This window comes from Perca flavescens, chromosome 15 (genome assembly GCF_004354835.1).
Source record: "Perca flavescens isolate YP-PL-M2 chromosome 15, PFLA_1.0, whole genome shotgun sequence".
Lineage (NCBI taxonomy): Eukaryota > Metazoa > Chordata > Actinopteri > Perciformes > Percidae > Perca > Perca flavescens.
In genome coordinates this window covers 22,513,541-22,526,022 of record NC_041345.1, presented here as the reverse complement: position 1 = coordinate 22,526,022, position 12,482 = coordinate 22,513,541, and the positions used below count along the sequence as shown (strand labels likewise).

Below are 12,482 nucleotides of genomic sequence, written 5' to 3'. Positions count from 1 at the left end.
TAACTGACGCCAGGTTTTTTGACGATACCGAGGACACACAGTACATTAGCGTTTAGCAATGATGAGTTATAAGTGAAAGCCAATTATCCCAGCGGGATGCATATTACTGTACCAATGAGCTGTTTGGGCTATGAAACTTCTGTCAAGGTTGAAAAACAACTTTTCAACCTTTAGCATGCTGACAGAATGAGACGTAAAACAAAAGGAGTTCAAGAGGGAGATACACAGAATGCCAAAGAAGGAAGAACAAAAAATAAAAAAAAAACCTGTGTGGAACAACAACAAAATAATCTGAGGGAAAAGAGAAAGGGAAAGACAGAGTGGGAGAGTGAGAAGGAGAGAACACAAAAGTGTGGCCCTCCTGGGTTGGATGCTGACACCAGTGAGGGATTACTGAGGGGAGGAGCGCGGCCATATGGCTGCATGGCAAAGTGGAACCCACGGGGAGGCAGCGGGCACATTAGCTTGCACGGGGCCTTACCATCGCCTCCTCTGCACTGCGGTTTGCGGGACGCACAGGAACATTGACAATGACATCAGGCTCTCCCACCTCTGTGATGGCTCTTGGATCCCAGCTGACACCGCTGGCAAAAGGCCAGGAGGAGGAAAAAAAATAATAAAAATCACCTGCTCCGCCCCGCGAGCACAGAGTTACTTATGCCACTCAATAATGACCCGGGGACCGCTGCAAAAACAACAAGCGCCATGGTCACGGGAAGGCTGAGACTGAAGGCGTTCACCCGACGCTCGGTATCGCTGGCCCCTTTCAAACAACAGAGGAGAGAGTCATAATAGCACCGTGTTTCACACCAAAAGCGCCACTGTCGTTAAATCAATAAGTCATTACCTTTAATGGGATAAGCACTTTGAAAACTAATTGAAAACAGCTCCATTTACTCCAGCCAGGCCCTTAATGCAAACAATACTGCTGTTGTAGGGGGAAAAAAAAAACAACAAAGAAAACAGAAGGAAAGAATGGAGAGAAACGCATGCAGCGCAGCTGGGGATCTAGTGTCTAATCATTTGGTCAACTGTTTCACTTTGTAATGCACGCCTTTTTTAAAAACCAATACAGCCAGTTGACCCACATCGCATTTCAAACAGGAGTGTAAACGCAGGGAATTAAAGGAAACGTGTAATGACACTGAACAATAGTCGACACAAACCGGGGGGGGGGGGGGGGGGGGGGGAGACATTTCAGAAGTTTGGGAGGAAGAAGGGATCTGAAACTTCTTACTTAGCAAAGGTAATATGATTAAGTCTGAGTGGTTCCTAAGTGATTTGTTTTCCAAGATTTCAAAAACAGACTAATCTCGCTGCAAAAAAATGTGTCAAGCATTTGACCGTTTCACTAGTGCTCCGAACTGCAATTGAGCAATAGTGAGCATCTAAAATGTGTGGTGGCAGGTTTGGGGAGTATTGATTTATATTAGAGAAAATGACTGTGCATTCAATTCCAATCAAAAGCCTCTGTGGCAGGCAGCCAGTTCCGTTACTGGGTGAAAGACACTGTATTAAATGTAAAGCAAATTGAATGCGCAAAGCCAAATATAAACCTTGGCAAGTGTTGCTTCATCAGAAATGGATTCTCATCAACACAGTTACTAAGTGTGATACGTCACTGGGTGGTTTTTGTCATATGATAAAAAAAAAGGAAGAAAGATGTGTTTTGTTTATACTTTCAATAGCACATATGACTTACAGATATAAAAAAAAAAAAAAAAACGATAGTTTTTTTGGACACGGTGAAGATATTATGTGGTTACGGTGGTAATTTAAAATGTGTAGTAACTCAAAATGAATCTGCTCCGTAAAGAATTTAAGTTTCAAATTTGGTGTAACCTAATCTATGGTAGGTGTCATACCCAATTCATTCGTTTAAGTGTAGATGCCAATTGTTGTGTTGTGTACAGTTAGTCTGATAACTAGGTTAGCCATTAGGCTGTTGGAAGAGATGATCGTGCTGCCAGACCAAGCTGAAAGATTAGTTAACAGGTGGGAGTGTGCAGGCACCCACAGTTATCCCTGAGCACCCCCATCCCCCACCACACACACACACGTATGCAAACATTCCATCACCTCATTCCATCTATTTTTTTTTTTTTTTTTACACTTGGAAGAATGACATGCCCACATAAATGGGCGAATAAAAGAACGGGGGCACCATCTGTTTGATCCCAGTGCTAATGGAGCAGCTCAATTACGTTTTGACTTTCAGTGGACTGACCGGGACAGTGCACTAATGTTGGCGTGTACTGTTTATGTTTAACTCCAGACACTGAGTGAACATGCTGGATTGCTGGAGGACAACAACAACAACAACAAAATACTTTGACAATGTGTCAATTGTGGCCTCCAATCCAGGAACCACTTCCTGTTCTCTTGATGATCTTCAACCACACAAAATGGAGGGTGGTAGGTGGTGTGGTTTGTGGATGGTTGGAGTAGTGGCAGCGGAGGGGGGACGGGGGGGTTCGACACTTGTTGTTCTATCCTTGAACGAGGTGCTCAAGCTAAATTGGCTGCGCAAATGGCTAATGTGTATAATGGAATTGAGAGTTGCCCTGCATAAGGGCGTCTGCTAAGCAAATAAATAATTTAATGCAAATCCCAGCATCGTGCCTCCTGCCAATTAAGCTAACCTGTTTTAGCTGTAAGTGATTTTATTACATTAGCATGCCGTAGCTCTGACTGCATTAGGGAGGGTTTAATCAGTCTGTAATCAAATTAGAGCACAAGACAGAAGGAGGAAGTGCCGTGCTTCCACAAAGCACCTTGCTTGCACACCTGCAGGTCTCATCTGAGAGATCCATATTTAAAATGCTTTTTATACATGTACGTAGCGTGCACCATCATGTGGCACGCATGCACATGCTTTGAGCGGTTTACTCACCGCAACGCAAGTCCAAACTGTGACTGTAAAAATAGGTTTCTTTTATTAGCTTACGTACCACAAACCAAACTGTGGTTGTACATGGCCAATTCTTTTTATTATCCTGGTGACAAGCAAAGAGGGATCGATCCAAGGACGCTCATTTTGTTTTTTAAAACACTATGCGTATGGCTAACTACATGTCATCTTGTCCCTGTTGATGTTCGCTGTCACATTCAATAAAGTATCACCAACAGGCAAACTGCATTACCGCCGTGATTAACATAACACGCTCATGCAATCATCCGTGTTGCTTCATCACGCTGACCCAGAGAAAAAGGGATTCGGAGATGATCTATGGCTACTTTACACACAACGTTACAGAAAATTCACAGTGAGGTAGCGGCTGTGCTTAAGCTGTCAAGGAGCAGCCTCGCAAAGCCTGACAAATCTGCCTCTGTGAGAGTGAGCGCTCAGAAGGCACTGCCAAAACTGATACCCTCATTGCCTTGTTTTCCAGCTTTTGTTTTTCTTTTGCTTATTGGAAGCTGGGGTTGGGGTGTGTGTGTGTGTGTGTGTGTGTGTGTGGGGTGGGGTGGGGTGGTGGAGTGATGGTGGAAGGGTAGCAACATGAGAAATGAGTTTGCCCTGAAGGCAAAGTGCAGAGGAGAGTCTTTAAAGATTCTCTGTGCTGACAGATGGTAGTGATGGCTGACACACACTGTCTCACATGAAGGAGACCTGCTGCTGAAGAGTTCAATCGTGATCACCTTGCTTCCCATCATTCTCCGATCAACACAAATAAATAAATAAATATACAGACAGTTTATTCACAGTCAATTAAATGTGCGTAGGCATACGTCAAACATATAAGAGCACACGTGACCATTCAAGTGTTTTTTTTTTCTCATATAGGAAAAAAACAAAAACAAACAGTGAGTGCCGAGAAAGAAAGCCTTTCGCCTCTCACCTCTTTTCCAGAGGAAAGAGGCTCTCACATCTTGATGCGGTTATCAGCTGGTGCCACGGATCTGTGTGTGCAAAGTTCATCCCTTTGGCCTAATTAACTGATGCCTCCTCGGTCACTAATGAGGATCGTTACAGGTGGGACGGTAGAGAGATGTCCTCACCCTAACATATCTTATGACATTTCCTATACCATCACACATTTAAGTAATGAGGTAAAAGGAAGTGCATACGGGCCAGAATAAAGAAATAAAAATAGGAAGGTTACAGTGAAATGGGCACTGAGGTCAAAGAAATAGCTCAATGTATTTCCACGAGTGTGTCAACCAAAAGATCACATCACTCAAGTCAACGTCACTGTTAAGGCACACATGTACAGCACCGTAGGCAGGCAGTGACGTGATGTCATACATTTTTTTACATGCACTTACCTATGCACTAAGCCCAGTCCTCACTCCACTCCCTGCAGCCCCCTCTCATGAATTATGGCCTGGCAGTTTGAGAAGTCATTGATGGGAAGGCCGAACAGGAGTAAAAGGAGGAGGAGGATGAGGAGGGTGAAGAAGAAAAAAGGAAAAAAAAGAAAATCAATCAGAAGCGTCTCAATTAATCTGGCGAGTGGCGGATTGATTGCAGCCCTAAACTGGGTAAACAGGATTGTCTATTTAAGGGCCATGATCCCTTAATCATCACTTTAGCTCAAATAGACCAGGATCGCCACATCTGCTGGCCTGGCCTGATGCAGATGCCAGGGCCTCGCCTTTCAACTTCAGCCTGTCCCCCTCCTCCCCTTCGCCCGGCTCCCTCTTTTCCTCCCGTTCCCTTTCGACCTGTGATGGACGGACAAGGCGCATGTGGCCTGGAGCGCTCTTGCCCCAAATTGCCGACGTGGGACTGCTCCGAATGGTCCAACCTGAACCCTGACCAACGTGCAAGCTGGGGCCCCTGGTTTGTGGCTTTGCTGAAATGGCTGCTATCGGGGTTGAATACAAAACATGGTATTATGGCTCGCTCAGCTCGCCATGACGACTGTATCATAACGCTGCAAGCGGGGTGGATGAAGGAGGAGGAGGTTGCGGATGGGGGGTGTGTGTGTGTGTGTGTGTGTGTGTGTGTGTGTGGGGCACTTGCGAGCCTGTACCAAAAATCCAGGCTGTCGCGGCATAACATGAATTACAATGGGAAATATTTTACGGATGCAGAGTGTAAAGGACCTGAGGGTGCAGAGATGCAGCTCTGAGAAGATGGCTGAGGCCAGATGAATAGTATACCTCACTCTGAGCATAGTCATCACCATACCGGAATATCACTGTATGTCCTCCTCTCTCTCTCCCTCCCTCTCTCTTATTGTCTGGAGTGCCAGAGTTGCCCAGGCTCCATTCTCTAGAGCCTGATTGAAGAGGCTCTCCTCTCCTCCTCACCAGTTTGATTTACTTAGGCTATCTGTGGGAATTGGGCTGGAAGCTTCCTTATTAAGAGGAGACTGTCTGAAGGGTTCCACTGACTGATTGGGCAATTGAAGGCAAGGCACGTGAGCGGAGATACAACAGCTATTGCTATCTCCGACAACACACACATACATACACGACCGCATACAAACACCCCAGTGGTTTATGTATGAGGTCTAGCAGGCACATGTCTGTCACAATTCTTGGTAGCCAGCTTCAGCCCAGTAAACCGGACGGATCTATCTCTATAAAAGGCTCTTAAATCGCTCCCCGGTGGTGACTAGCATGCATTCAGCGGCTGCTCCCACACATCCTGTACACGCACTGACACACTTGTGAGGAAAAAAGGAAAACAAAGCTAAGATCAGATCCTTTGGCTGAAGATAGAAACAGCTGAAAGACAAAACCTGCTTTGTCTGCGTGATGCACGGACTGTAATGACAGCTCATCATTTACATTTTAGACACAGCCACACGCATGCACATACATTACACATACTCCCCCTCCTTCCTTTCCTTAACACCCATGTTGAGCAACGCAAGCTCAAAGAGGAGAAACAGCGCTGGAGGGAGGCTGATCACAGAGATTCCGTTTTTGTGCGTTTTTTTTTTTTTTTTTTTTTTTTACGAAGTCACACGGCCCTGCGGTCACACAGACGAGACGAGCCAGCATGAATACAAAATGTAGCAAATTCCACCACTCTCACTTCATCGGAGAGACAAAAATGAAGCCAGAGAACAAGAAATCTGGTTATAGAGGGGTGGGGTGGTGGGGTGGTGGGGAGTGGTGGGAGAGTGGGGAACGCATTCATCAAATTATCCCTGCCCATTGACGGCTGTCTGTGCCCAGAGGCCCGTCCTCTTCCATATGCGCTGAATACATTTGCGCCAAAGACACCTCTTAAACAAAACTCTTTCCTCCCTGCTTTACACCGACACCCGACGTCTTGAACGCACTATTCACAAGACCTGCTCGATGACCTCAATTTGCTTCAGTCTCTGTATCTGTAATAGCCCATCTGTTTATTCGGGCTCATAAGCAAAGCCGCCCGTCGTCGCAATCTAATATCATAGCCCTTATTTTAGACACAACAGAGAGATATGGATTGCAGCAGTAACTGTGATTGTGTTTTCGATGATACGAAGGAAGCAATGGACCTATAAATAAAAATTCAAAGTGGTTCAGACTTGATCCTCTCGGAGGCTAATGAAATGACGGTGACATATTGTGGCGATGCACGCAAGGGAACGGTGTTCGCGGACAGCGCCTCAGAATTCCCTGCGACTTCCTCTGATGTTGCCGTGACGCTTATCATCCATCTAGCACATGACAGAGCAGGGCTCGGGTGCATATATGCCTCGTAAATATTAGCCTTGATCTTAATCAATTCTGTAAATTATTTCATCATGCAGGGGAAATCGCATCAATTTCTTTTTTTTCTTCGTCTGCAGGTCGCTTGCTATGCTGTATACATAATGTGTGTGTGTGTCATGAATATTTATACTTATGTGCTGCTGATGAATAATGTTGTCTGTTTATCCCAATGAAAAGGATTGTAATGATCAAACAAAATTACCATTTATGACAGTTATGGTTCCCTCCTAAGACTGTGAATTATTAATGAGTGCCATTGATTCCTTGGTCTAAAGAAGGTGAACTGGGTAATTCCATAAGTGCCATAGTGTAGATTGGTCTGTTAGCTCTGGCTCTGCCTCTCCCCCTCACTCCATCTCATCCTCCATTTGTTACCTTTCACCAGTGCGACCAGGGCAGGGTCTTTCCTGTAATTCCATTACTGCTGCTGCTATGGCATCCCATCATCCCGCAGGACAACTTAGGGACCACTTAGAGACTTGTGCACGTTTAGCTGCATTACAGTAATGCTGCCAACTGGGCAACAAGCACTATCTATCACTATCTAACAAACAGCAGCTGTGGACGGATCCGTTTAAAAGACACTAGTGGGACAAAGTAGAGTGGGGAGATACATCAAGACACAACAGGACAGGGTAAAATAGAACACAAGTAAAGATGATCAGCATCTTTTGTTGCATAACAATGACACACAGCATGAAATAATGTTTACTAGAGTATCAACTGTGTGTAATTTTCATTTTTTATGCTCATTTTAACCAACAACTATTTGATAATTTTCACTTATACTTTTACAATAAATCCGTTGTTGTGTTTGATTAGCTTTCTATTGATTTATAACAACATAGTGGCACAGAGCAGAGCTGAGCGAGGACCTATCAGCCCATAATGGTTTATTTTAGTGCTGTGATGGCTCAGTGGATTAGAGTGTGACCACAGCGGACTGTGATGGGCTGAGGAAGTTTCCCCCCACACTGGGCTCGCTGCTGTACTCAACAGATTAGCAGCCTTTGTTACACAAGTGGTGTTTTCTGAGAAAGGACAGTGTCTGAGAGGCTGGCCGAGGGCTGAGAGAGTGTGTGTGTGTGTGTGTGTGTGCATGTGCATGTGTGTGTGCGTGTGTGTGTGTGTGTGAACAGCACAACAAAAGCTCAACGGATCAGGCCTAGATCTCATCACCAGCCCACTTTAGAGCACTTGTTTCTCCCTCCATCTCGCAGGCTTGGACCAAGTCCTGCTATGCCGGACTGCTTTGGCTGATCAGCCTCACTCATCTCCACCTACGCCAGCGAGGATAAACCGGGGCTGGAGGAGGGGTCAAGCGCGGGCTCACCTGATAAACCCGCCTCCCTCTAATCACCCTTCTCTCACTCCTCCCTTCCATCCCTCCATCTCCAAGCCAGAGTGCATAAATCTGCCCTTCTTGACAGCCGCAATCAACAAGGGCCGTAGTGAACCATGTGTAATGGGCGGTTAAGACAGGGGCGTACGGGAGCGGCAGAATTTACAGCAACAATTATAGCCCCCATACAACGAGATGCCTGGGGGCGGGGAGCTGCTCAGGAAAAGAGGGGCTGGGGGTGGTGGGTTTAAGTGAGACACAGGTACGTCCCCATACAGCCAGCCACTCACAGCAGCCTCATAGTAATACATTTGGATCTCTAGCAGAGCAGTGCAATGAATTCCCCAGCAATGCAAGGGAGCAATTGCCTTGCAGCAAAGCCAGAATCTGGTAGGAGAGGGCCAGAGCAGCGCGAAAATAACATGTAAGAGATAAATGGTGACAAGTGTGAGGAGAATACATGGATAATCCTTTTCAGCGAGTGCTAATGCTACACGTCTCTCTTCTTCTGCTTGTACTGTATCTCGGGTTTGGACCATATTACTAAGAAATCCCTCACATGCACGCTCGCTGTACCGAGTGACACAAGCAGAATGTGACGATAATTCAACAGAGTGTGGAGCTTTTCATATATTTGCCTGACCTACTCCACTAATTCATCTATCTGCGGCCGTCTTTGCGTACATCCATAACAAATGGTACTATAGACTTTTGGACATGACCTGCGGATATGCGTGTGTGTGTGTGTGTGTGTGTGTGTGTGTGTGTGTGTGTGTGTGTGTGTGACCAAACGGGTGCTTTTAACCATCAGTCATTTTAATCAACACGTGACCTTTTAAAAGCTATTATGACAAACAGATCAGCCATTAAAGCCGGTGACCTGGTGTGTGGCCCGGGGACGTCAGGCCGCCGCTTCCCAACATGACGCCTCCCCCTTGTCATCACACACACACACACACACACACACACACACACACACACACACACACACACACACACACACACACACACACACACACACACACACAGTGTCAAGAGAAGAAATAGCACAGGGCGAAAACACAGCGAAACCACAACACTGCAATCTACTGACAAAACTGAAGACAAGGACGGTTAAAATCATACATCATGCTTCTTATGTTGCATTTCAAAGGAAGCTGCTAAGGTTTTACTAGATGCATCGAATGATAATCAAATGATAATTGGACCTACCTTTATACTATCATATTTTATTGCACAAGCGTCAACTCGAGGTAAAAGTGAAATAAAATACTTTCTAATTAGGGATTCAATGTGCAAATTAATTTAGTTTCAATGAGTGGAGAAACTAACAATATCGGTGTTCAATTTCCAATCCATTTTTCTGCACTACATATTAAATTACTGAACTGCATGGGGAGGAATTTGGTGGTGGTGGGCTGGGGTGGGGAGATAAACACTTGGTCATTAGTTCTAAACAAGGACTGAGATTCATTAGGATTCACTGAGACATAAAAAAAAAGTTTAGATAAACTTTAGGGGAGAAAAGAGAAATTGTAATTAGACATGAAAAATATTCCCAATAATCAAATCACATTTTGTACTCGGGGCTTTGAAATTAAATTAACTGAGTTCATATACTGGTATATCTCTCAGCCACTTTCTTCACTCTAAAATGTGTTGCCGGAACACCAGTCCCGAGAGACTAGATAGGAATCTAATTAACTAAGATCAATATTACTCAGAATTTTCTCTGTCTTTCCAGCTCTCCAGCTACTAGGGTCTCCTTTGTCTGCCAGTCTGACGCTCAGATGAGTTTTATTTCTGCAAATGTGCTCGGTATGAGGAGGTCAACACATGAGCCAGTCCCTCCATCTGGGGCATGCAAGCTACAAATAGGACCCTGTCTGTTTCCCGCCAAACAATGTCTACAATAAGGAGTGATACAAGATGTGTTTTTTTTTTTTTTTTTTTTTTTTAAATTGAATCCAAAAAGTGCATTATTTTCCTGCTGTGGGTAGAACGAATGGAGTAGCCTATATGTTTTTGGGATAACACCTTTTGAACCGTATGGGCAAACAGACATGTGGGTTAATGAGTGATGCCTCGATGACTGGATTCTGGCGGAGCACCCTTTGCACAAAGAAGCCAAACGTGCTGATTCAGGTGAAAGAAGTGAGACGTGGTGCAGGGAGAATAAGATCGCACAGCCATATGCCGTGTACAGACCAGCGGTTGGCCTTTTCCTCTCACGACGGTTCAGATTAATTACGATCATCACGTCTTGAGTCTGGGCCCCATAAATCACACTGACTTTAAAATAATGTAGTAAAATAATATTCCATATATGGCAAGCGCTAGAAATCCAACACCATTATCGGCCATCAACAGAGACGAGGGGGAAAATTAGATAAAAATGTGAGGCTGCTTATAAAATCTTTTCTCCACGCTGGAGCATAAATAATTACATTTCCAGTAAATGGCTGGAGGTTGAGAGCCACTCAGAGCAATGACGACACAGCCGTGTGGAAATGTAAAGTTCAAATAAAGTGTAAAACGGGGATATGCGAGGTGCAGAGCAGCAACAACGCTGGCGCCTATGGAACATAAATCCACTCTGAGGAAATCTACAAGGCTGTCTATCAGCAAGATAAGTTGGACTGGACACAAATCCTCTCAGTCATAAATCTGCAAAGGGAGAGAGGGACAGCCCCTCAATCAGGAGTCAGCTCCCGTCAACATGTCCCCCCAGGTGAACGCAGAGCTTACATGTGTGTGTGTATGTATATTTCCACCTCTGCAAATACTCCCAACAACCAGCCCTGTATTACCCTACAGCCAGTGTCCCGGCAGGTCAATCCACTGTGATCTGTTTTGCTGAAGGATATGAATGTTGACATTTTATTGACATTACATGCCGCTCCTTCTAAATTACGGAACCCCCAAAGTCCCAAAAGATGATGGGGCTCCATACCAAATGCAGGACTTAATCCTACTCTTCTGTCCAGTGCTGCATAGGTTAGTCCCTTAATTAACGCGGAAGAAACTTTTGTGGATGCTGTTGAAGTTTTGAGAAATCCCAGAACCTTATTATAGAATTTGGGTTCCTGGGGCAAAAATGAGCGAGCCTATAATTAAACCCCAAGTTTGTAGTAATTTGGTGAATTCCTGTCCGCAATCGTGATGTTTTTTTTCCAACTGCTGATGTCCTGGTTTCTACCATGTGGTGGAATGTAACTAAGTACATTTACTAGTACTGTACCAAAGTACTTGTACGTTTTATGCAACTTTATACTTCCACTTGACTATAAGACAATAGAGCTGCAAAGATTAATCGATTAGCTGTCAACTCTTAAATGAATCGCCAACTATTTAGATAATCGATTAGTCGGTTTGAGTATTTTTTTAAGACAAAAGTAAAAATTCTTTGATTCCAGCTTCTTAAATGTGAATATGTTCTAGTTTCTTCTCTCCTCTGTGACAGTACACTGAATATCTTTGAGTTGTGGACAAAACAAGACATCTTGGGCTTTTGGGAAACACTGATCTTTTTTTTTTTTTTTTTGACATTTTATAGACCAAACAACTAACCGAATAATCAAGAAAATAATCAACTATGAAAATAATCGTTAGTTGCAGCCCTAGAAGCCAATGTACTTTTCGCTCGACTGCATATCTTTGACAATAGGTGTGTCACAATTACGATTTTAAATCAAAAATCGAACGAAATGAGCTTTTAATGTCAATTATCGCAATCAAAAGCAATATCGGCAATTCTCCTAGCCTACTTGCGCGTGTCCGAAGAAGAAGGAAACTACACTCACAGCATAGCTACCGGCGGTAGCATGCAGCTAATGAAACAGGCTAACATTAGCTTACCGGTAGCCTTCAGCTGCACTTTTCCAGACACCATGGCCACTGCCGAGTCGGAGTTAACAGGAGAAACCGCAGAACGTGAAAATCCTCCTGCTTCCCTGAAGTCACCGGTGTGACAACATTTTGCATTCCCCGTGAGTTATGCGAACTAACAACTAAGGTAAAACGTGCGGGCTCGGACTGGACCTCACGGTGCATTCAGGTGTCCCTTGTTATTGTGAGCGTCAGAGCTGGAAGAAAAAGAAAAAAAAAGTACTCGAATTGTAACCTTGAGAGTCAAATCGAATCGTAAATTTGGAGAACCGTGACACCGCTATTTGACATTTGACAACATTAGTTACTAGTTACTTGGCAGATTCAGATTATTACTACAAAATATAAATCAACTGTTAAATCATGATCTAGTATTAAGGATTAAGCTACCTGGAATTAACCCCATCTTTACCAGCTGCAACATTAGTGATACTAATAGTAATGCAATATTAATGCATCAGTAGGCATAATTATAATCCTGTGATATATTTTGTTTTCTGAAATGGGCCATTTTGCATAATGAGCACTTTTACTTTTGGTACTTTATGTATGTTTTGAAGGTAATACTTTTGTACTTTTATTTAAGTAAGAT

General features: G+C 44.1%; 1 protein-coding gene across 2 annotated transcripts in view; it reads right to left on the bottom strand.

Moving 5' to 3' along the window:
* Window positions 1-12,082, bottom strand: part of LOC114570170 (RNA binding protein fox-1 homolog 3) — a 157,465-nt gene extending 145,383 nt beyond the window's left edge. Inside the window, exon 1 of one of the 2 annotated variants that reach the window (XM_028600426.1) lies at window positions 11,861-12,082. In XM_028600426.1, the coding sequence (XP_028456227.1) occupies window positions 11,861-11,894 (34 nt within the window). In that variant the 5' untranslated portion in view covers window positions 11,895-12,082. The remainder of the gene's footprint in view (window positions 1-11,860) is intronic. The other variant, XM_028600425.1, reaches the window with a different exon arrangement.
* Between the last annotated feature and the right edge of the window lie 400 nt (window positions 12,083-12,482).